Consider the following 26,501-nt stretch of genomic DNA (forward strand, 5'->3'; position numbering starts at 1 on the left):
TCTTACATGCTTTAAATCTCTCAAAATTTGGAAACAAATCTTATAGGCAACACGGTTAAAAGTGAAATTTGCTCGATAATGTTTGAAATAAATACATGAAACTTTTGTCGGCAGCAGGCTTCGAACTCAGGACTGCTCGGTCTGTTGACTGCGCCACGTTGGATATACTGTCATTTTTTGTTTGTTAAAAAATAATGTTCGTGAATTACGGCGGAATAAGTCAACATTTCATTATTTCATTTAGGTGATTTAAACGTATTTTCATTTGAAGAAAGCTTTCAGTTTTACCATCAGTGTTTGTTATTAGCTTTGTGGGAAAGAAGAATCTGAAAAAAATATTCAATTAGTTTTAAAACCCAAAACAGTGTTTAGTTGAGAACTCTTTGATTTAAATTATTTAATCATTTCTCGTTTATGATTCAATTAAACAATCTTTACAGGTTCTTTATAAAGTAGAATATTGTCCATCTCAATTTTAAGCCTATGCCCAATAATATAGTTACAAAATAAAGTCCAATATAACGTTTTCATTTTTTAACTGATTGTTAAGAGAAAGTGATATATTTTAGTTATTTCATTATATTCTTGTAAAACTGTTTACCAAATATTTATTTGATATGTTTGTTTATTATTTGTATACTTTGGCAGTCAGCGCTTTTGGTTTGACCCTATTTTAACGTAGTTTATGTTTTTGTGGTGCATATCCTTAGAAGAAAACACTCTTTAGTAAATCAATGAAGCATTTGACAAGATCATCGCGGAATAATCGATGTATTGAAAGCTTTAATTGGTATATTTGGTGTATAAATTCATTTCATAATCAATACTGATTGATTGCCTTCTTGAAGAAAATTTTGAGATTTATAACGGGTTTGTTGTAATTATATATTTGTTCATGTATAATTTGTCTATTATTCACGTGTAATTGCCACATTAGATACCAATCACTGTTCAAAACTAATCACTGCATAGCTGTCCACTGCAAGTTCTTCTAGTTGGTCATGTATAACTATATTGAACTTTCCACATAATCATATTGTTATTGATGAAGCTGCACTTACTTGGTTATACCATATGATTTTCCTTAAATCGTGCTACTGACGAAGAAAACAAGAATTTAGCCAAAGCGGAGCTAGGCCAAACTTTCGTAAACTCGATTGTGGAGGGTGAAGGGAATGTTTCTTTCGTGGCGGGCGGGAGGTTCGGGTCCTACCCGAGGAGTTTCATCATATCAATATTCATGCGGAGTGGATGTGGAGACGTACGCCCCCTTCTGAGTTAGACATTGTTTAAAACTATAACAGGTGTTTTTAAGCACTAGCAAACGCAGTCTTAGGATATCAAAATGGAATTTATCTTAAGAGACGTTTTTTGCTTTGTGCTTTTCAGAATCATTTTCTATTAAACAAGTATCTAGCATCGATTCAGGTGATATACAAGTACATTTTGCCCTTTATAATGAAATCGGGGTAATAGTTGGTCCGTAGGTAAATATAAACATGGAGTTAAGACCCCTCCCACTACCCATGTAGATTAAGTAAAATTGGTCGGTAGAAACAGGGAAAACGACAAATAACAGTTTCACCTTGCTTCTTGCAAGGTCCCATTGAGTAACATATTTTTGTCAAATTGTCTATTCTTGATTATTTTACACATTTGACGGATATAGATTGATATACTTCTCAGCGCCCCTTTTATACCTTTCATCAAAACATGTTTCACTGTATTCTCATTGTGTTTACATTTCTATCAATTATGTGTACGCTTTGAGCTACTATTTGACTCGTATTGATAAGTTCATGTGAGACCCGACAGGTATTGTTTTTGTTATTTTGTAACATTTGCGAAATAAATGAGCTCAGTGTACAATATGAATAGGATTTATAACGAGTGGACTTAAGGTATGACTAACTGATTTACAAGTATTAAATGATGTATTTGAATGTCTAAACGAGCATTATGAACAATGTTTATCCAATAATAAGTTGTTGAGTTAAAACTGTTTTTCTGATGCAATTATAAAACCCATTATTTAGTATTTTAAGATACTTATAACCATACAAATATGTTTCATTATTGCACAATTGGAATAATCGCTCACGCAAATTAAATTGCAAGATTACAAAATCACAAAATGTTATTTTCTGAAAATCTTTTTCGAAACATGATATTTTCCTTTTTCGATACACTTGGGAATCTCTTTTATAATTGCATGAGAAAAATAGTTTTAACTCAACAACTGAATGTAAAAATAAAATCATAAATAGTATTTATAATTATTGATAGATCTCCTATTAGAGTGTATATAAAAGGCGAGTTAATTAAGGAATATTGAGAAATTGTTTGACAATATTGAGGCAGAGAACTATTATAAACTTTGTAACAATACGACAACGTTATCGGGGTCTGTGAATATGCTTTACATCTGTGACTGCCAACCGTTTTGGAATTTGGTGACTCCTTGCGTTATAGATATTGACTTTGGAGTAGGCTTGTGTAAGTTAAGCTGTCGCATGATAATAAACAATATCCTCTAAAACTGCTGTATTTCTCTTCTACTGAATATTGAAACATATAATTTTATCCGTCAATTGATCTTCCATATAATAAACAATATCTTCTAAAACTGCTGTGTTTCTCTTCTACTGAATATTTAAACATGTAATTTTATCCGTCAGTCGATTTTCAATAAAACTGCTATTCTTTACTACGTGAGATTTATCATGAGTGGTTTTGTTATTTTGTAAACATTTGCGAAATGAATGAGCTCGGTGCATAATATGTCCTTGATATATCGCCAGATTTTCAAAACTATTGCACAATGATCTAAACCGCGTCAGTTCGATTCGTTGAAAATGCCTAAAAATAGACCATTTTTTAAAAATTATTTTCCATTCAGTTCATTTTCGAAACTTCTCTAAAAGATCTTAACACGATGTGTGTCATCATAACTTTCAGATCAATTGTATTTTCAGATAATGCAAACTCTATTTGTTAAAGCCCAATAAGCTATATTTTTGTTTTTATCTTACATGCTTTATATCTCTCAAAATTTGGAAACATATTTTATAGGCAACACGGTTAAAAGTGAAACTTGCTTGTTAATGTTTGAGATAAATGAAACTTTTGTCGGCAGCAGGCTTCGAACCCAGGACTGCTGGGTCTGTTGACTGCGCCACGTTGGATATACTGTCAATTTTTTGTTTGTTTGAAAATAATGTTCCTGAATTACGGCTGAATAAGTCAACATTTCATTATTTCATTTAGGTGATTTAAACGTATTTTCATTTGAAGAAGCTTTCAGTTTTACAATCAGTGTTTGTTATTAGCTCTGTGGACAAGAAGAATCTGAAAAAAAATATTCCATTTTTTTTTAAAACCCAAAACAGTGTTCAGTTGAGAATTCTTTGATTTAAATTATTTAATCATGTCTCGTTTATGGTTCAATTAAACAATCTTAACAGGTTCTTTACAAATTAGAATATTGTCCATCTCAATTTTAAATCTATACCAAATATTACTATTACAAAATAAAGTCAAATATAACGTTTTCATTTTTAACTGATTGTTGGGATAAAGTTATATATTTTAGTTTTTTTTTCATATTCTTGTATAACTGTTTACCAATCAATTTATTATATACTTTTGTTTATTATTAGTATACTTTGGCAGTCAGCGCTTTTGGTTTGACCCTATTTTAACGTACTTTATATTTTTGTGGTGCATATGCTTAGAAGAAAACACTCTTTAGTAAATCAATGAAGCATTTGACAAGATCGTCGCTGAATAATCGATGTATTGAAAGCTTTAATTGGTATATTTGGTGTATAAATTCATTTCTTAATCAATACTGATTGATTGCCTTCTTGAAGAAAAAATTGAGATTTATAACGGGTTTGTTGTGATTATAGTGTTTTGTGCATGTATAACTTGTATATTTTTCACGTGTTATTGCCACATTAGATACCAATAACTGTTCAAAACTAATCACTGCATAGCTGTCCCCTGCAAGTTTTTCTAGTTTGTCATGTTTAACTATATTGAACTTTCCACATAATCATATTGTTATTGTTGCAGCTGCACTTACTTGGTTATACCATATGATCTTCCTTAAATCGTGCTACTGACAAACAAAACTATATTTTAGCCAAAGCGGAGCTAGGCCAAACTTTCGTAAACTCGATTGTGGAGGGTGATGGGAATGTTCCTTTCATGGCGGGCGGGAGGTTCGGGTCCTACCTGAGGAGTTTCATCCTATCAATATTCATGCGGAGTGGATATGGAGACGTATCCTCCCCCCTTTCTGAGTTAGACATTGTTTTTAAACTATAACAGGTGTATTTAAGCACTAGCAAACGCAGTCTTAGGATATTAAAATGGAATTTATCTTAAGATACTTTTTGTGCTTTGTGCTTTTCAGAATCATTTTCTGTTAAAAAAGTATCTTGAAGAGATACAGGTGATATACAAGTACATTTTGCCCTTTATAATGAAATCGGGGTAATAGTTGGTCCATAGGCAAATACAAATATGGAGTTAAGTCCCCTCCCACTACCCAGGTAGATTAAGTTAAATTGGTCGGTAGAAACATTTGGAAATGCCTCTCCAGGGAAAACTGAACTAAAGCGAAGACCTCATTTCAAAATAATTACACAGAGCAGTTCCTAATGTGACCCTTTTATCAAATTTATTATGCCCCCCTCGAAGAACAGGGGGTATATTGCTTTGCACATGTCAGTCAGCCGGCGTTTCCTTCGGTAAACCAAAGCTTGCCCGAGTAATAACTCGTCAATTACTGGACCTATTGTCATCAAACTTGACCGGAAGGTTGGCAGGAACAGAAAATGAACTCTAGTGATTAAATGGTCCTCGGGTCAAAGGTCAAGGTCACATTGACATTCTATTTCAAAACGTTGTGCTAGTGATAACTCAACCATGACTGCAACCATGACCCTCAAACTTGACTTGAACATAAGTCCTGACCTGTAGATGACCCCTATTTATTTAGGGTTTAAAGTTCGAGGTCACAGTGACCTCGAACGCAAACTCGACAATTCCTAGACATATGGTCATATAACTTTACCTGAAGGTTTGGCCTGAGCAGTAGATAATCCATAATGATTAAGGGTCAAAGGTGTAGGTCACAGTGATCTTTAATGTGAAAAGGTTGACGAAGCTTCTCCGAGAGATACAATGCCAGGACCTATGGTCACCAAACATTATATTGGGGATGGGCCTGACTAGTAGATGGCCCCTATTGATTTAAGGGGGTCAACTGTCAAGGCCAAAGTGACCTTGAATGCTGAAAATGAGTGAGTCCAAATGATATCTCGACAATGCCTGCACCCGTGGCCCTCAAACTGGACATCTAGGTTCTGGGTGACCCCTTTGGATTTTAAGGTCATATAGTCTAAGGTCAAGGTCACAACAAATATGGTAATTAAAATAATTTTACTTGGTCCATGCTACTAAGAGGATACATGATTGTCTGCAAATATCGGTCATCATCTGAACATAATTAAAAACTTCTGAACATGATTAAAAACTGTGCCTACTATCCTCACACTTTAAATGGTAATAATCTTTAAACAGCCTTAGGGGCATCCAATGTCAATAACAAATCAGCAGTCATTTTGGTTTATTTCATTTTATTGTCCAAATATATTTCACAACCTGCCGCTCAGGGGAGAGGGGCATTATGTTTGTCAAACATCTCTTGCTATTTTTATTTTTATTTTCTTCGTTAGAGGTATTGCCCTTTGTATTTTTTAAAACAAATAAATGTACGTTGTCCGATCTATAACTTAAGAACTCTTTGTCCAATCGAATGAGCGATATTGGACCATCTTGGCACTCTTGTTTGATGTTGTTTTTTCATGTATGTTGATTATTTACCATAATTATGCCTAAAATGAAGCATATCTACAACTGTGATTGTTCTAATGTTGAATTGTAACAGAAGTGTTTTTATCCTTGATGAATCCGCCTAATTGTTTACATAGCATTCTTGAATTGATCTCCACATATATTCCATGTGTTTTTTGCCTATCATAATTTCTTTCATTTAAAAAACAAAACAAATAATAAAACATGAGTATGATTCATCTGCTTAGGCAAATGGATAAAAGTTATAATAAACATAATGAAATCATATTTATTACTAAATTGTGTCAACAAAAAAGGCTGTATTGGCGTATTGTAGTCGCTACTAGTATACTTTATTTGCTAATATCCCTAGCAGTACACTTATTTTGCTAGAGCAACTCGTACGAGCAGTTCACTTTATTGGCGTATGTCACTAGCAGTACACTTTATTGGCTAGAGTAACTCGTACTAGCAGTTTACTTGATTGTCGTATATCACTAGCAGTACACTTAATTGGCTAGGGTTACACGTACTAGCAGTTCAATACATTGGCGTATGTCACTAGCTGTACACTTTATTGGCTAGAGTTAATCGTACGAGCAGTTCACTTGATTGGCGTGTGTCACTAGCAGTACACGTAATTGGCTAAAGATATTCGTACGAGCAGTTCACTTGATTTCCTAGTTGCTAGCAATACATTTTTTTGGCTACATTTATTATGAGTTAACTTTAATGGCTAATATATTGGATTTCTTTTAAGTAAAACATCTTAAGTGTTTAAGAACTGTAATCATCCTAGGAACTTTAAAACCTTGGTATTGTCTTTGTTAATGAGATGAAAAAAATGTTTATTTACTGTAGTCAGTAGATGCCATTGAGTTTTCTATTTTGTACTTGTTGTTAATGCTTTGGAAGTAAAAATAATATATAAACATTGATGACAGTTCTACTTGCCTAATCTTTAGGTCCTTCTCCCAAGTGTTCAGTTATATGATTCTAGAAGTTATGACAAACTGGCACTTTAAGTCATGATTCACAGCTTCAAATAAGGCCATACCAAATCGTTTCCATGTCAAGCGGGCGGACGGATATATTTTGGTCTTTCTGTAGGAAAATACCCCATATATTACATGATCAGCAATCATGCCGAATATTTAAATATCTTTCTACTATGACTCTAACTACAGAACACCACAAGTGTAAACAATATGCTTCTTAAATAGGTTGTTATAGTATTCTGGACATTTGATATTAGACAATGATGCATTCCCATGATCAACACACTTAAGTATAACATGCACAAGTTTTATTTGAATTAATTTTGTGGTGGAAATCTAATTAACAATTGATAATTGGTCACCTTTTCACATTGAATTGCTTTTTATGTAGAACATTTAAGTGATCAAGCACTGTTATTGCCATATAAACTAGTTTTAAACCTGAGTTTTGTCTTTGTTAATGAGATTAAAACAATGAGTATGCATTGGTTATACAAAAGTAAGTAGATGTCGTAAGGTTTTTATTTTGTACTTGTTGTTTATGCCTTGGAAGGGAAAATAAAATATAAACATGGTTGATAAGAAGTTTTAATTTCTTTAGTGTCCTTCTTCCAAGTGCTAAGTTGCATGATTTTATACGTTATGACAAACTGACAGTTTCAGTTAAGATGCACAAATTTTAATACATGTATTGGAATGTCTAACAAGTATTATGAATGTTTATCTGATAATAATTTGATGAATTAAAAACCTTTTTAATTTTGGAATGTAAATTTAAAAGTGAGTCACAAGTCTATCGAAAAATGAAGATATCATGTTTCGGAAATTATTCAACATTTTCAGAAAATAAGAATTTGTGATTGTATAATCTTGAAATTCAATATGCGTGAGAGATATTTCGAACTGAATGTAAAAATCCAAATCTTGAACATGATTTGCATATTAAGCTATTAAGCTAGCTGAAGATAACCTCTCAAATAAATTAAATGGGTGCAGTAAAAGTTATATTGTATATGATATTGGATTGAATATAAATTGTAAAACAGTAATAACTATTAAAACTTAGATTAATGTCATAAACTTATTGAGCAGAACGGAAAAGAATAACGCTACATGTACACATTAACCGGCATGCATCGCTGACTTACAGTAAAGTGAGTTGATTGAATCCGTTACAGAAGAAAACTGCTGACCATTAATTGAAAAGTGCTGAAAATATAGATAACAAAATTTACTATTGAAATGTTTTGATGGATTTTTTATTTGTGAAAATCGATATTTCTATATTTTATAAAAGCGTTGAGTTGAAGGTGGATGACATTTGTACATAAACAGTATCCTTCCAAATACATACCACATTACGCTGTGATGCTTTTGGGTGAGTGAGTGAGTGAGTGAGCGAGCGAGCGAGTGAGTGAGTGAGTGAGTGAGTGAGTGAGTGAGTGAGTGAGTGAGTGAGTGAGTGAGTGAGTGAGTGAGTGAGTGAGTGAGTGAGTGAGTGAGTGAGTGAGTGAGTGAGTGAGTGAGTGAGTGAGTGAGTGAGTGAGTGAGTGAGTGAGTGAGTGAGTGAGTGAGTGAGTGAGTGAGTGAGTGAGTGAGTGAGTGAGTGAGTGAGTGAGGTGGGTGGGTGGGTGTGTTATGGTTGGGTGGGTTTTGGGTTGGTTGGGTTTATTGTTGGTTGGGTTTGAGTGAGTGAGTGAGTGAGTGAGTGAGTGAGTGAGTGAGTGAGTGAGTGAGTGAGTGAGTGAGTGAGTGAGTGAGTGAGTGAGTGAGTGAGTGAGTGAGTGAGTAAGTGAGTGAGTGAACAGACGGACCGACCAACCGACAGATAGACAAACAGACAGACCGCACGAACGACACCTACAACACTGTTCTTGGTCTAGCAGGCAAGTTACATACACAATAAGTTTCAGTTGATGTTGTAATGTTTTGTTTCCGCCGTCCACTGGCACTCTTTTTCGTGATTGGAGATTTCTTCCTTTTCTACACACGATAAATGTTCTTGGAGTTAGTATACAGTCAAAACACGGATTTTGCCGACTCAGAAAGATGTAGCATGTGCAATGGCATATAATCCACACTCTACTACATTGTTGTTTTTGAATGGTAGGTCCAACTACATTAATTATTTCTTCATGTTCATCTATTTGAGATAATTAGTAGTTTAGCCCCTAAAATATAGCCAAACAATTTTAAAAAATGTACTCTACAGACATGATCTCTTATTATATCATTATTATTGTACTATTTAACAAATTCCCTTTTAAAACAACTAACAACAATCTATTCGCACTTAGTAAGTACAAAATAGAACATGAAATAAGTCTTCAAAATCTTATCTTTTCACTAATAAGAATATATTGACAGCACTTTTAAATATATGGTCAGCAGTTTCACTCTATTTCCATATCGTTTGTAACTTATCAGCACTTTAGAACGGGTATGATTAGTCACAGGAAAATGTACGTGTCGTTTTAGAAATCCCATAGGTAACAATTTTGTTAAATCAAATTTCGGGAATGAAACTGAAAACGCAAAAAAGATAACAAGGAAACAGAAATGTAATCTAGTATACATACATACATACATACATACGTACGTACGTACGTACGTACGTACGTACATACATACATCTGCGAGAGTGTATAGCTCGTATGTATATCTTACAGAGGGGCTCAGGTAATTTGTGAGTACATACATGTTGTGGAAATTCCCTGGAAAAATATGGTTTTCCATGGAATTTACAGTGATTTCCTTAGATTTCAAAATAGTATCCACAGTCACTTCTGGAAAACAGTGCGGTCAACATATTGGCGTTGTTGATATTTTCCGATATTACACTCGAAACGTTTGGAAACTAGATAATTATGCAAAGTTTGGACTTAGAATATTTTCTGCATGTTTTACTATGCAGTAAGCTTTTTCTGTGAATATAACTTTTTTCTTCGTGTTTCTAAGCAAACATTACGAAAAAAAGGGGAGATTCTGGCATGTAATGAATACATTACGCCTGTGATAAGGACAAAACCACCGACAGTTTTGGTGTTAAAAAAGGTCCATGCATGTTTTTATACTAAAACATTTTCGCAGAGATGAAACTTGAACATGAATTCAACTTAGAAATTCCGGTAAAGGTTTTGCATGTTACTAAATTTAAGTCAGTATCTCAGCAAATACATAATGTATTACATAGAGACTATTGAAATGTCTTCCAAACTATATAACCGACTTGATTAATAAAGTAAGATAACTCCATCTTGCAATAATGCAAATTATTTCCCTTTATTATTTATATTTATACTTTATATTTTGGTTTAGGTTTTGCATGTAAGCACACATATGTTAATATCTAAGAAATAATCAAGTTGGATAACTCTATTTTTCACATATAATGTTAATTATGGTCCTTTATTATTAGAAATTATGGCTAAGGTTTTGCGGCGGAAAGGTAGAGCGCGCTTGTCTCGGTGACAGCTCTATATATATACAGCTTTATAAAGTTTTCAATTTATGATTTGAATTGGACACCTTGTGCAATAATATTTCATTGATGTGATTTAAATATAATTCTGAAAAATTGTTTTATCAACATTTCAGAACTTTTTTCCGACCACACACAAATGCTTTCAAAATACATTTTGTATATATTGAACCTCAGGATGGCTTTAAGAAAATATGCGCACTGTCGACAATGTTTTTGTACATCATGGACTTATTGCCAATATAATAAACAATAATAAAAAGTTAGGTTGCGGTTTTATAGATTTAAGCATTGCCATTGTGGCGAGACCTAGAACCTTTGGTAAAATTTAATAAGACTTGGTGTTAGAGGTGATATCTTAAGGTAAAGGAAGAATGTAAGATAAGTTTTTTTTCTGCTTTATTAAAATCCTATCATAAAAGAGATTTGTTTGCATTATAAAGGTTGATCATACTTGTTAATGATCTTATTTTCATGCGAAAGGTTGGTTTTTTAGTGAATGCATCATAATATGTTATCTGTGGTATGATGAGGAAGGCAGTATTAATGGGTGCCATGATTATAAATTAATTCACGGACATAGTTATAATCATAAAACAGTAACAGTAAAATTAGAACCACATGAAATAGCATTATTTCATTATTATTAAGTAAGTTGTTGTTTGAACTTGAAATATTTTCAAAACCAATTCACAAACTATTTCATATTAGTATTCTAGTATATGAACTGGTGTGCCTAGAGGAAGATAAAAATACTGATCTATATTGGTGTTTAGAACGATTATGAATCAAATAGGACCTTAACTGATAACAATCATTTACAATGTCGGCTAACTGGGTGATAACAGCATTATCTTCGTTACTAAACAGCCATATAAACTAATTTCTTTGACAATTATAAGCCTTACATGAAGTGATAAAGAGGACTTCATCTTCAATTTTCCCAGTGAGACTGTCGTTTCAAAATCTTTCTTTTCGAGCAATACTTTTGTATCTTCCAATTTCTATCTCTAACTTGTGTTAACAAACTCAAAATTTTGTAAAGCAATTTTGAACCTCTTGTCTCTTAATGACATGTTTGTTTTTATATAATGAATTACTCTCTGCAAGAGCACCTCCTAACAAGCACTATGTATCAGATTACGATAGTCTATACACACGATTATACAGTGCCTACTCAAGGGCAGTAATGTCATTTGCGTCCATTGTTGATAATATCAAATCAAGACTTGAAGTACGCAATACTCTTATACATTATTTTATTGTTTGTTAGGAGTGCGACAGGGAGAATGATTATCTCCTTTACTTTTCTCATTATACGAATTTGAGGAAATGCTTTAACTAATTGGCTACGAAGGGATTGAGATGAATCTGTTGAAAAGGTGTTTGCTAATATATGCCGATGATATTGTACTATTTTCTCAAACACCAGTGTGTTTGCAGATAAGTTCTGATATTTTTCTTAAGTGTTGTTATACATGGAAAGTGAAAGTAAAGGTAGGAAAACAAAGGTTATGAATTTTTGGAATCCAGGATAACTTCCGAAATAATTATTTACACACGGAAACAATAAATAAAGGGGATTGAAGACTTTTCCATGACTGATAACTTCTATCCAGACTACTGTATAAAGAGGCAAAATACAAGGGCAGGACACTCACAGGATGCCGGCCGAATATGAAGTATGATCGGAGGCCTATCTAGGAGGACCTTACCAAAAATATATAATATAAGGTACTTATCTTATATTCGCCATAACACTAAGTGTGTCAATTGTTTGTCTAATAGAAAGAAAATATTTCATTGATACATTGTTATTTTTAAATATCTCTTATAGAATATATCTGCAGTTTTGTCCTTTCTTTGGTGCTGGCGCTGACATTGACATCGTTTTTTTTTGCTTGAACAATTTCAGTGTATTAACATTTAACTGAGTGCAAGATAAGCGTCAACCAATACATGCCAATGCTAACTGAAAACTGCATTTGTTTACGTTTATGCGTAGAAAACACAATATTTCCAGTTTTCAGTTGATTGATTATGTCCCTTTGTCAATTAATTTAAAAAAATGATGAAAAGTTTGTGGAACTATTTTTTTCTTTAGGACTGAGAGAAACTGAGGTGTGTATCATGTTTATGGATCTTTTTTTCCTAAATTCTGAGTAGTACATTGATTTGACAGCTGCCCTGAATGGCATTACTGATGAGATGTTAAAGCCAACAAGAGTGGTGAAGAAGACTTTTAATACTGCTGGTTGTGCTCTTTAGGCTGTGGTTTGTTTGTGGAATTACCAAAAATTGACATTTTTTGGATCTGTGTCACTCAAAACTTGTGTGGCATGTGAGGGCTTCCGCAGTCATTTAATGTAATAGTTACTTAAAAGATGTTTCATAAATAATTTTCGTAATATTTATTAGTACGATTTTGTGTTTGTCAAGTGTTATCATGTCGTTTCATGATAAAATTGGTTTTACATAAGTGTTATTGTTTATTATACTTTGTCCTTTGCATTTCTTCAGTGTAATACCAAATCAGATCAAATATAAAACACTTTAAATGTTTTTGTTCGTTGTCCGTGATTAATATTGTTTGGTATGTTTAATAATGGAGCTAGCATTCCGTAATTGAAGATTAAAAAGTCTGAGTGTCATGTCTAGATAAGAAGAAATTATAATACAGCAACTCTTTAAATCGTATGTATATCTGTTACTTTTTTGTTATAATTTTTTTCGCAAGCAATGACAGCGATTGAACATATATAAAACAGTAAGCATGCATACAGGAAAGCAATATTAGAATTAGTGTTAATGTCCCCGATAAATTCCCGATGGGTATCATTTCTTGCACTAATTTGAACAAAAGAAGAAGGTTCAGTATCACGTACTTGATGATATAAGTATTATCAAACTTGTAAAATTCTAGAAATATAATAGCGGGAATATCAAAACAGTTTTAACATTATTACTAGAACATTCAAACCAATAGAGGCACAAAAGAAAACAATAATTCATGATAATAACTCCACTACAGATGCCTTCGATATGCAATAAATACCATTTCATGGGATACTGAGATGTAGCATCTGTTTTTATCCCGGTATCATCTAGCCTGATATCGACAAGTGATATCAGATACCTGGTATCGAACACCAGGTTTAAGCAACACCCTGGATTTCCGGCCAATTTAGCTGTGCTGGTATCCCAAGCGCAACGTATCACTTCTTATATATGTAACTGTATTGTTTATGGCAAGTAAATTGTGACATTTAAAAGGAGCGTGATTGAATACATATTTCTACAAGAAATTTAAGTACAATATGAAAATAAATGATCTTTGAAAATACGACTTTTCAAGGAACATTTTTACCTCAGTATGTAACTAAAGCGACTTCGCGTCATGACGCTGTTTGGTGAAATATACAAAAAATATATTTTTCTACGTCACGAATTCATGATTGAATGAATGCAAGAAAGGAAAAAACAACAACACATGATTGTGTTTCCGGTCTGGAATGAAAAATCCGACCCTCGGCATGCTGCATTTGCAATGTCTAATTTGATTGGCTGTTGAAATACCTATCTCTAAGCGAAATCAAGCTTTCAGAATCATACACGATGCGAAATGTGAAAGAAAATATATATATATGTTGGTATTCGGCAATAAACCAGCAATTTATTTTTAACATTTGCCAGTATTTGACAGAGTAAACATCAATATTTGCAGGAATAAGTACAACTTGCAAGAATGATATTGATATATTTTTGCCAAAAGAAATCAATAAAACAATCCTTACCTTCCATACCTATTATTTTAGGGATGTTACCCTTAACCAAAAAAACTGATGTTTGGCCTTATGTGGATCATAATTTTAACAAACATTTTGTTTTATGAAATATGCTTCAGCTTAACTGACAACATACAGTACTATAAGCAAACTTATTCACTGAAATACTACTTTTTAGAGTCAATCTATCCCCGGTAATTTGGCAATGTACTTCCTATTTCATATCTCTAACAAGATTTTTTTTTTATCCCAACCGATAGTTTTGAGTTCTTGTTTGAAAAAGTATTTCGGAGACAAGTTCACGACTGATATACATTTATTAGATCTCTTCAATATTCTGTTAATTTAAAACCATATTAATTTAAATTCATGAAGTCGTCTTATATTTACAATTGTATTAAAAAGGAATTGAATTCATTGTGATCGCATAAAAAATGATGTACTATTACATATCGTATATTTAAACATTAAGGTATAATAATAAATGTAGCTAACATGGCATTGAAACTTCTATCATGTAGTTTTCATATCCCCAATGAACAAGTCGTTCGGTCTTTATCTGTGTGTTTTATTATTTTCAGTTCACATAAAACTTGCATCATACATCTAGTGCTTAAAAATGGCAATGAAAATGGACCAAGTACATGATGACATTGTTCGCAGAGTGATTGAACTACTAGCATCACAACCTAACAATGTGCTAGGATTGGCAGATTTGCATGCTAACTTCAGTTCAGTGATGAAAAAACAACAACTCGAACTTCTCCTTAGAAAGTATGCCGATCAGTTTGAATTGTTTGAAGATGTACTATCATTTGTCCGCCTTGTTATCAAAATTAAGGTATGTGAAATGCATTGTTCAAAACAGACTTGCCCCGGAAAAATCCCATTCGGCACAGACTTACATGTTTGTAAGTTTTATATTTTATATGGAAACTGCAAATCCAGCACATGTCAATTTGGTCATGACTTAACAACTGCCCATAACATGGAAGTTTTGAGACAGCACTTACTGGATCAGTTACCAATGTCTTGTGTTGAAGATCTCCTTAAACATTCCATCGCTGCCACCAAGATATGTGAGTCTTACAACAAGAATGGGGGATGCAGCAATGATGAATCCGGAAAACCATGCCCATTTCTGCATCTATGTATAAACTACATAACACGGGAATGTATGACACAAAACTGCCAAAGAAGCCATTTCATTCATGAGAGTACAGTAAGAAATGTCTTAGAGAAGCATGGCATCAGTATGGAAAGAACACCAAAGGAGAATTTAGCAATATTCAGAATAATAATGCGGTCAAATGACGGAAACTACTCCAGAAGAGATGGACCTATTCCTGAACCGATGTTTGGAAGGTTAGTACATTGGTGTTGGGAATCGAACCAAATTTTGCTATCGAATATAATAAGTAGTTTGAAGAAATTCTCTTTTTAATAAAATAAAAATATTTGTTGTATATAAAATACATCATTTTTATACCCAAACGTTATTAGGGTATGGGCATGTAGATTTGCCCTTGTTTGTCTGTGCGTGCGTGTGTGAAGCCGTGTGTGTGTACTTCTGTCTTAACGTGTGTCGCTCAAAACTTAAAAACTATTTCACCAAGAGTCATGAAACCTTACGGGAATGATAATGGCTGATGTTGTATACCTAGGACTTCCTTTCCCTCTGCACTTAGTAAATCCAGAGTTATGTCCCTTGAATTATCAAAAAATGCCGTTTCTGGACTTGTGTCACTCAAAACTGCAAAACTACATTACCTACTGTCATGAAACCTTAGTGGTATATTCATGGGGGGATAGTACTAATAGTCATGTAATCTTAGGGGAATGTAAATGGTTTTGTGTTTTTTTTTTGCAGCTGCACATGGAATATCCAGAGTTATGGCCCTTGAATAAGCAGGAATCGAATTGTTGAATTTGTGTCGCTCATAAACTCATAATTATTAATCATACACTCATGAGATATTTTAGGAAGGCTTTTGATGTTATTAAGTTGTGGAGCACAAACTTAAATGCGCATTGATGGAGAATGGGCGAAAACATAGCACTTTTTGTGGCAAACGCGGCATATGGGGACATCTGTGTCTTATGAACACGTTTCCAGATGTGTATATAATGTCTAACCAATAAATTAAGAAGCCTTTGTCAAATCATCAATAAATTATATATCCAACAAGTTTTATAACCATGTCTGATGTGTATGGACATAACATCATGGACAAGTTCGTAAACAAGCCATATGGCTCGGGTTACGTGGGAGTTATCACCCTTTAAATATAGTATTTATTAAGAACCGTCTTGACCAATCAATAACTCTAGAAACCTGTGTCCAATCAGTACTAGGTTTTGTCAGATTGTGTATGGGCATGATATCAATATCTCGGTCAGGTTCGATAACCAGCCATGTCGCTTAAGTCAGCCCAGAGTTATGAACCTATGCCTGTCCGGGAAACATCTCGTTCTGGATAGGCTTACATATTTGTAGGTTATATATTTTATATGGAAACTGCAAAATTCAGCCATTGCATTTTTGGTCACGACTTAACAGCTTCCAATAACATGGAAGTTCTGAGACAACACTTACTTGATCAGTTACCAATGTCTCTTGTTTAAACAACAGAAACGCTGCCACAGAGATATGTGAGTCATACAACAAGAATGGGGGATGCAGAAAAGATAAAGCCGGAAAACCATGCCCATATCTGCATCTATGTAAAAACTACATAATATGGGAATGTAAAAGAAAGAAATGCCAAAGAAGCCATTTCATCCACGAGAGTACGGTAAGGAATGTCTTAAAGAAGCATGATATCAGTATGGGAAAAATACCAAAGGAGAATTTAGCAGTATTCAGAACAATACTGCGGGAAAATGACGGGAATTACTCCGGAAGAGATGGACCTATTCCTGAACCGATGTTTGGAAGGTTAGTACATTGGTGTTTGGAATCGGACCCAATTTTACTATCGAATATTAATAATAAATCCCAAACAATGATCGACTAATCATCAATAATTTTCATGCCTGTACAAACACTTTACTCTTTGAATTTTGGCTTCATTATTTTTAAATTAATACTACAAATTACGTATGCATTTCCTTACTTGAATGAACTTTGTTTTAAAGTAAAATTAAAGTGAAAAACAATATTATAAAAATATTATTATTTTTTATGCCTACAAATAAATGGGGGCCATATATATTTGCCCTTGTCCGTCCGTGCGTGCGTGCATGGGTCCATGCGTGTGTGATTCCGTCAGAGCTTGTGTAGCTCAATACTCCAAATCTATTTCACTGAGTCATAAAACGTTTACCGCTGCACTTAGTAAAACCAGAGCTATGGCCATTGAATTATTAAAAAATAGCATTTTTGGACGTGTGTCACACAAAACTCCATTACTATATTACCTAGAGTCAGGAAACCTATAACGAATGGGGCTGATAACGTTGTGCACCTGGGGTTTCGTTTCCCGCTGTACTTAGTAAAACCAGAGTTATGGCCTTTGAATATGCAAAACTTGTCATTTTGGTTCTTGTTGAACTTGTGTCGCTCATTACTTCAAACTATTAGTCATAGACTCATGAGATCTTTTATGAATGTCTTTGATGTTATAAGGTTGTGGAAGACTAAATTTTGATGCAAATTTATGGAGAATGTACAAAATAATTGCTCTTGCTTTTGTGACAAACGCGGCATATGGGTGCTTCCGTGTCCTATGGACACATTTCCAGTTTTGTATATAATGTTTGACCAATTAATTAAGAAGCCTTTGATCAATCATTACAAAGTAATATCTCCAATAAGTTTCATAACCATTGTGTATGAGTATTTGTATATCATCATGAACAAGTTCGAAAAGAAACCATATGGCTAGAGCCACTTGAGAGTTTCCGCCCTGTAATTTTAGAAATCACCTTAAAAGCGTTTTGTCCATTCAATATCTTTTGAAGCCTGTGTCCAATCAACATCAAATTTGGTCAGTGTGTGTATGGGCATTATATCAATATCTCGGTAAGGTTCGATAACCAGCTACAACGCCTTAGTCAGAGTTATGACCCTTGAATTTGCAAAAAACTAAATTAACGGTATCGGCTCTCTAAATAGGGCTTACGTACAGCCATTTATCATCAAACTTGGTGCCCTTAAAATAGAACACTTTTATTTTGCGACATGTTGCGCTTTTGTTTGCACTTACATGAAAATCTACGGTATGGAAGCTTATATACGTACTATAAATAAATAAAAAAACAACAACATAATTTTACCCAAGCCATATGTCTAGCTAAGATATATATCTTTTTCAACAGAGGTAGGCCACCTCAAGGGAAACTGATAAGATCGATGTCAGGCATGACTTTACAGGACAGTGGAGTTGAGCCCACTTCTAGAAGACCCCCTTTGTTTCCTGCACAAGGCGGAGGTGAGAAATTGTTTTTCTATTGCAAATTATCATATCTTGATTAATTTACGTTGTCAAGAACCAAAGCAGTCAATATTGAGAAGTTTGTTTTTTTCAGTGTAAGTTCGCACGAGTGTCAAAGAATATAAGATATATATCGTGTGAATTTTTTTTCTATGATCACGAGTGAAATGTACGATCTCTCACTAAATTAAACATATTTTCTGTTTCCTTTATGCTTATTTTTGGAGTTTTATTAGTATTTTAATTTATTTTCTTAATTACCCCCCTTTTTGAAAATGGTGTTTTTACGCCTCAACCCGTGGGACGCCCATAATGCAAACTCCATATATGTAATAGCAGATGATGTACCTGTCAATTTTCTATTTTCGGTTTGTGGGAAAAATTTCTCTGATTTCTCATTTTATAGTTGATTATTCGCTCGTTTGTTCGTGAAAAGATTTTATGGACAGCTGTTTTAGTGGATGTTTTAGTGGTGCATCTATGTTCCAAAAAATAACAAAAACACATTTATTTGAAGCGGGGAATGAATACATTACCAAATTACTATGCCGCCATTTATTGAATGAAAATTGGAAAGGTCGAAAACAAATCTTAGTTTTAGAATTAGTTTCATGATACATGGATATTAAGTCATCTTACTTTCAGAGACCAGTCTGTTTTGTTTGAAGACAGGTCGATTTTCAGGTAATAATGAAGACCACGCTTGTCTGTTGACAAATTTTGAGGCGTGGGTGGGGTAGAAAAGTATCAGTAAAGCTGTAAATTGTTGTGTTATTTTTCCGGGAAGTTCGTATTACGTATTACAACGACAAATAGTTCAAAAGACATTTGAACGATGATATAACATTCTATTTATGTTCGAACAATTGTTTTTGTCTGTAATTTGTTTGGTATGAAAGCCAATGTTCAAACATTCAGCTTCAAGATCAAGAAAACGTTTTAAAAAACGGGATAACCATTTTTATGCCTCCGAGGGTGGGCATATTAAAATCGCACCGTCCGTCTGTCTGTCCGTCCGTCAGTCCGTCCGTGTGTCCGGCTCAATAACTCGTGTCCGGGCTGTAACTTTCCCTTGTATTGACAGATTTTAAGATAACTTGCCACATGTGTTTAACTTACCAAGACGACGTGTTGCGTGCAAGACCCGTATCCCTACCTCAAAGGTCAAGGTCACACTTAGTGTTTATTCACAATGGAGTGCTGCTTATAAGCAAATAGAGTATAGGTTTTCGTGTCCGGGCTGTAACTTTCCCTTGAACGGACAGATTTTAAAATAACTTGCCACATGTATTCCACATACCAAGACGACGTGTCGCGTGCAAGACCCGTGTTCCTACCTCCAAGGTCAAGGTCACACTTAGTGTTTATTCACAATTGAGTGCTGCATATAAGGATATATAGAGTATAGGTTGTCGTGTCCGGGTTGTAACTTTCCCTTCTAAGGACAGATTTTAAAACAACTTGTTACATGTGTACCACATTCCAAGACGACGTGTCGCGTGCAAGACCCGTTTCCCTACCTCTAAGGTCAAGGTCACACTTAGTGGTTATTCACAATGGAGTGCTGCATATAATGACATAGAGCATAGGCTGTCGTGTCCGGGCTGTAACTTTCTCTTGTATGGACAGATTTTAAAATAACTTGCCACATGTGTTCCACATACCAAGATGATGTGTCGCGTGCAAGACCCATTTCCCTATCTCTAAGGTCAAGGTCACACTTAGTGTTTATTCACAACGGAGTGCTGCATATAAGGATATAGAGTTTAGGTTGTCATGTCCGGGCTGTAACTTTCTCTTTTATGGACAAATTTTAAAATAACTTGTCACATGTGTTTGACATACCAAGACGACGTGTCTTGTGCAAGACCGGTTTTCCTATCTCTAAGGTCAAGGTCAAATTAGTGTTTATTCACAATGGAGTGCTGCATATAAGGACATAGATTGTAGGTCGTTGTGTCTGGGCTGTAACTTTCCCTTGTATTGACAGATTTTAAAATAACTTGCCACATGTGTCACACTTAGTGTTTATTAACATACCAAGACGACGTGTCGCCTTCAAGACCAATGTCCCTACCTCTAAGGTGAAAGATACACTTAGTGTTTATTCACAATGGAATGCTGAATATAAGGTCATAAGAGTGTAGGTTGTCAAATATGGGTGGTATTTTTTATGTTCCGAGACAATATAAAATAACTTGCCATATGTATTTGACACGTAAAGGCAAGATTATTTTTTCATGTACTAACCTTGTTCATAGGTATATGTCACATTCGGGGGCATTCGTCACATACTGTGACAGCTCCTGTTTCTAATAAACAAGTTCTTAATTTCCAAAAAAAAATAAAAAAAAAAAATTAAACTACTGTAACATTTCTTTCAATTTTAGATATTTTATTTGCCAACATTTTTTGGTTCAAAAAGAATTGTTCTGTATTGATTAAAGGGAAGTAACTACTACAATGAATTTCAAAAGTAGTTCTGTAAATTGATATTTTCATTCCTGATATTTTCACTGTTGTTATTGTACTGATAAAACTCCATATGTTTTCGAAAAGCATGAACGAAATTGTTATATCTTTTGGAGGCATCATTGTCATGAAACATCTAATTAAGATAACTTAAAAATTGGAACACCATTTTCACAATGACAATAAGTACAAATAAGTCACATAACTCTGCCAGGAACATACGTATGTATCTTTGTGAACAGAGAAAAGCATTTGAGATGTGAAAATTGCTGAACATTTTGAATGTGATAATATATCTTTGAACATTATACATATATCTGAGGTCATATTGAATAACCGACTTAGATTGAAATTAATTTTGTGAGTATAATCTTAGTGGTTTTGATTAGACTGTCAAATCAATTTACCAATAGACTGAAGTATAAAAACTGTATTAATTATGGCCACTGATCTAGTATATATATATCCAATAGTAGGAGTGTACATGTTCTTAAATTTAAGCAGAAGCAGTCATTCCAGGCAAACGAGCCACAAGGTCTGCCTACCCGACGACTCCAGCTAGAACCATGCGATCCCAAAGCCCAGTGGTGCCATTCAATATCAGGAGGGCTAGCCCAAGTCCTGTTGGCAGGTATGCCTTATGGGTGTTGTGTATCGCATACGGGTTTATGGGTACGCCCAAGCCCTTTTAGCAGGTGTGCCTAAGGGGTATTGTGTTTCGCATACATGTGTATGCAAGCCCCAGTCCTGTTGGCAGGTATGTCTACGCGATGTTGTTTAACTTTTACGGGTTTATGGGCGCGCGCCAGTCCTGGTCCTGTTGGCAGGTGTGCTTAAGGGTGTTGTGTATTGTATATGGGTTTATGGGAACGCCGAAATGACTAGTCCTGTTCGCATGTATGGCTAATGGGTGTTATGCTTTGTATAAAGGTTCATGGACACGCCCAAGTCCTGTTGTCGGGTATGTCTTACGGATATTGTGTATCGTAAATGGGTTTATGGGCGGAGTAAATGCTCAACCTTATAAGTGGTGTACTGATTGTACTTTCGAACTTGAAAAGGACACCTCTTTACAGGTAATAGGACTTTGTGTTATTCTCATTTTTTATTATTTCAGAGAATATTTTTGTTCTTTCCTATTTTCTTTGTCATTGATACCACGTTGCATACAGAAAAATGTCATAACGGCAAACATTTGAAATTTTGAGACTGTTTTCTCTCTCCAGAATGGAGCAGGCAAAATCAGATATGGTATCAGAAACTGCGGCAAACAACATTCTTAACAAGAAGATATGCATTTACTACTTGAAGGTGAGTGTTCCATTAGTTTGTATAATTTTGGAACAAAATTATTAAAGTTAACATCAATGGGTTTTTTTAAATAATTAAGCTGAGTTATTGTCATTGCTTTGGTGTCGCCGCTGGCGTTGTGCGGTGAAGCCCATTACTCTGGCTTTGCTAATTCTTGTTAAAAAAACACACGACAGACTAGTGTATGTAAATAAGAGATAAAAAACAGTGTGGTATTGTTGTCCTAGTTTGGTGGTACAAAAGTTTTATAATGGTCATTGTTTAAAAAAAACCTTTAAGATATTGACATAAACACGTATTAAAGCTCCAGGGGGTAATCAGCTATATTGACACTCACATTGTGTACGTTAGTTGAAAAAGTGATAGAAATGTTTTTCAAAAAATAAATAAAAAGTGGGTAAGGGCCTTTGACTGGGCCCTGTTCATGGCGCTGTGTTCCAAAAGAAGTTATGATTAACTATTTCATTTAGGAAAATTGCCGTTTTTTAGTTGAATTGAAGAAAATTAACAATGTTTGTACACCAAAATATGAAAATTAAAATAAATCTGGTGAAAAAATGATCACTTCGAGCAAAACAATACACTATGATTCTTTATGAATAAGATCCCTAGTTTGCAACATCCAAATTGGCTTTACCTCTGTTAACACATCTATATACATTCTAGCAAGTTTCATGCGCCTTGAACTTTAACGTTGAGTTTTCGATGATTTCTTGTTTTGCAGAGTCGATGCGCGTACTTTAAAAGGTGTTTTAATTACCACTGTGAACTACTGTACCAGTGGTTCTACCGGTTTGATGACAGTGATAACTGGGAAACAGTCGAACCCCAGGAAAACATGCGTATGGAACTGCACTATTGCGATCCAGCCAACGTTGAATACAATTTGTTTATTGAGTATGTTGGTCTATTTAGTTTGACAAAGCTGGCATTCTTTAAATTTAATGGAATATTTTTCTGTAGCAGTAAGAAATTATCTGATCGTTTTATAAGCTATTCTGTTTTTTAAGATAAAAGGTCTAAGTATTGTGATAGACTTGAAGGGTCTATTAGCGTTATTTATGCAGACCATTGGTCATAACTCAAAAACTGTTAAAGATAGTTAAATGAAACATATGTGTTGCAAGGGCCATCACTCTGGGTTTAAAAATTGTAGATTGTTAGAATGAGAAAAAAACACAAAAGCCAACAGTTGCTAAATAACTGCGTAAATATTAAAACAACAACAGTAGCACATATTAGTCTACAATTCGAGAAAACCATTGATAATCAATCTACATTCTATAAATCACTTATTAAATATGTTTGCAACAACACTAGACAGTGTTATTATCGTCAACAGCGTCATAGTCTGTGTCACATTGCGTTTATGATCAATAATTTTTCAAAAATTGTTATAGAATGTTTAAACTTGGTATGCACTAGGTCGTGGTCATAGCATGTCTTGTATAAGTATTTTGGTCAGATGATGGTAATTGTGACGTTTAGAAAAAGAAAAATTGTGATGGGCGTTCCAGACATGTGACAAATTTGGTTTTCGAAATTCTAAACTTAATACTACTCTATCTTATGTTTATTGTTCTCTACCACAGAGATATGTCGGTGCAACTGAAGTTCAAGACCATGAAAGCAGAGGGTGGAGGCAAGCACTTGACATTCCATCGGTTGTCAACAGAGACGTCGGCAATTTTGGATTCACACCCCCTTGCAACAAGCTGGCAGTGGTTTTGGATGGGAGGGAATGGGGATTGGAATAAATATGGTGATGTAAGTGTCATAGTAAACCTTTATGTTTCATGTTTTATAGCGTTTAAGTATAAGAGTTATGGAAGGGTGCTGCTATCTGTCCTTTTTTGGTAGCACACTTTTGCCCTTAATTCAGCATGTGAACCTGTCTGCCTTTGTAGAAATAATTGCTTAAGATAATTAAATATTTATTTTGTTTTGATTTAACTTAGTATGATAATAAATGCATACAGTAATTATATTTTATGCAGTTGAAACTAAATATGACTTCATTTAAACACAACTCCTAATATTTTCTGTCAAATTCGTAACGTTCAAGTTTTCACAGCCCAACACAATGTGCCCTCTTAACACCCGGTCCCTCTTCTACAGCACCCTGTCCTTTACACAAACTTTGTTTTATGTTTGTAGCTCCTGCTTAAGAGCCAATTTTAATTGTTTTGCCTGAAAAGCATGGCAGGCTTACTTTGTCGGGTGTCACCATCGTACTTTCGTTTCCGATCAATAACATTTGCGTGCAATAATAAGTCATGGCCATAAGATATGCCTCTTACTGATTTGGGGGTCATAAGGTCAAAAGTTAGGGTCATTGAGTCCTTTACTGGAAAATGAGCTCTCACGACATGTGATAAATCTGATTTGAAAAGTCCTAATTCGAAATTAATCTCTTAAATTTGCTGAAACTTGCACATACTTAAAATGTGTAAATACTTATGTTGTGAACTGTCTTGTATATGAAATATTGGTAGCATAAAATTGTTACAGTAAACACATTGTTGGCTCCTTAAATTCGACATGTACACTCCTCAGGAGTTTTAGAAAATTTTGAAAATTAATTTCTGATTAAGATTATTGTGTTTTGCTTGAACTGTTTTTCTACACCCTTGTATTTTAACATAGTAAATACTTGTTTAATTTGGTTGTCAGATCTCAAAAAAAAATCCACTATGTGATCACCGAAAGCAATTCGTTCAGTCTTGTCTGCACGTGGCACAGCTACAAGTGAAAGTATAATTTTCTGTTACACGAGTGAAAGAAATTTTGAAATTACATAATAACAATTTGATTGGCGTAATTGGAAAAAAATCAGGAAAAACATAATACTATGACATTATTTCAATGCATTCAATATTTATGTTGGCCATTCAAGGGAATTGGAACATTTTTAAGAACTGCTGTGGGTTATGACATAAGACCAGGGGCCGTTTCCATAATGCTTTTTTTAACTTCCGTTTTTTTTAAGAACGAATAGTCTAAATACATTTTATTTTCATTTGCCTTAATCATTTTTACTTTTTTTTTTTGCTTATTTTCATATTTGTAGTGTGAAAACATTTTTGTTTTCTTTAATATCAGCTTAGAAAAAAACTCATGTTTTCTTAGTTGACAATTTTCACTAACATGCTTTATGAATACGGCCCTAGAGGATATTTTTCCATCAACATTTATAACTTTCGCACGAGCATCAGTTCATTGTTTTCGACGTCAAAAAGTGTTTTATTTATACTTCTTAGATTTGCTTCAATCCGATTCAGACTGAGGGCACAGAGAGCGTCAGATTTAGAGATCAATATCAAAATATTAGATAAATTAAACCAGTCCGTCGGTGCATATTAAGATAAGATAGATAAGATAAATTATTAAGATGCGAAAGGATACTATAATCAGCAAAAATGTACCCCTAATAGCGAAAGGTGATGACTAATCTTTTTTTGACAAATTTGAACCGGCCCAAAAGCCATTTGAACCGTCCATATAGGTCGGTTCTTATTTAGTACCCAGCTTCTATATAGTTCACTTATATTTTAATGATACACTGTGGTGAGTATTTATCATATACTGAAATATAAATACGATGCATTTGCAGAACAAAATAGTTCCCGGGTTCCCTCTGGGTATTTCAAAGTATCGAAAGTCGGGGAAAGCTCCAAGGTTTCAAGAATTATGAGTCCTCAGGTTCATTGCTTTTCAAATGATGTCACATAAATGATTTCTGTGACACCATTTAAAAGAATCAACCTTGGCGAGCTGAAATTAATTTTAAAATCCAATACAGAAACCAATATATATATCAAATCAGTGAAAATATAAAAAGGACTTACAGTAGTGATATAAACAAAAGAATTGACCGAGACGCGTTCATTATTTTTATTTTTTTTTGAATTTTCAGGATGCAGATGGATACCGTTCTACAATCTCGAGCCAAGATCTAGAACAAGCTTACATCTCAAACCCCGATGGCCAGCTAAATTTTACTACTCAAGGGCATGAGTATGTTCTAGACTTTGCAAATATGGTGCAGCGTAACCTTTTCTATACGACGGAGCGAGAAGTATCAAGACGACCAAAGTTCGTATCTAAAGATGAGTTAGAAAGACGCAAGAAACAGTAAGTCTGTTTTGTCCAA

At 34.2% G+C, this 26,501-nt stretch overlaps 1 protein-coding gene across 5 annotated transcripts in view; it reads left to right on the top strand.

Moving 5' to 3' along the window:
- Positions 1 to 1,764: 1,764 nt before the first annotated feature.
- LOC128202734 (protein mono-ADP-ribosyltransferase PARP12-like) overlaps positions 1,765 to 26,501 on the top strand; it is a 40,580-nt gene continuing 15,843 nt past the window's right edge. Inside the window, exons 1-10 of one of the 5 annotated variants that reach the window (XM_052903816.1) lie at positions 1,765 to 1,901; positions 11,878 to 12,078; positions 14,711 to 15,494; positions 16,762 to 17,067; positions 18,450 to 18,562; positions 21,539 to 21,668; positions 22,264 to 22,348; positions 23,073 to 23,245; positions 23,941 to 24,115; positions 26,265 to 26,482. In XM_052903816.1, the coding sequence (XP_052759776.1) occupies positions 14,749 to 15,494; positions 16,762 to 17,067; positions 18,450 to 18,562; positions 21,539 to 21,668; positions 22,264 to 22,348; positions 23,073 to 23,245; positions 23,941 to 24,115; positions 26,265 to 26,482 (1,946 nt within the window). In that variant the 5' untranslated portion in view covers positions 1,765 to 1,901; positions 11,878 to 12,078; positions 14,711 to 14,748. Of the gene's footprint in view, positions 1,902 to 7,835; positions 8,018 to 11,628; positions 12,079 to 14,710; positions 15,495 to 16,761; positions 17,068 to 18,449; positions 18,563 to 21,538; positions 21,669 to 22,263; positions 22,349 to 23,072; positions 23,246 to 23,940; positions 24,116 to 26,264; positions 26,483 to 26,501 lie in introns of those variants that run through there. The other 4 variants (XM_052903817.1, XM_052903819.1, XM_052903820.1 and 1 more) reach the window with 4 other exon arrangements.

Source organism: Mya arenaria, chromosome 9, assembly GCF_026914265.1.
Source record: "Mya arenaria isolate MELC-2E11 chromosome 9, ASM2691426v1".
NCBI lineage: Eukaryota > Metazoa > Mollusca > Bivalvia > Myida > Myidae > Mya > Mya arenaria.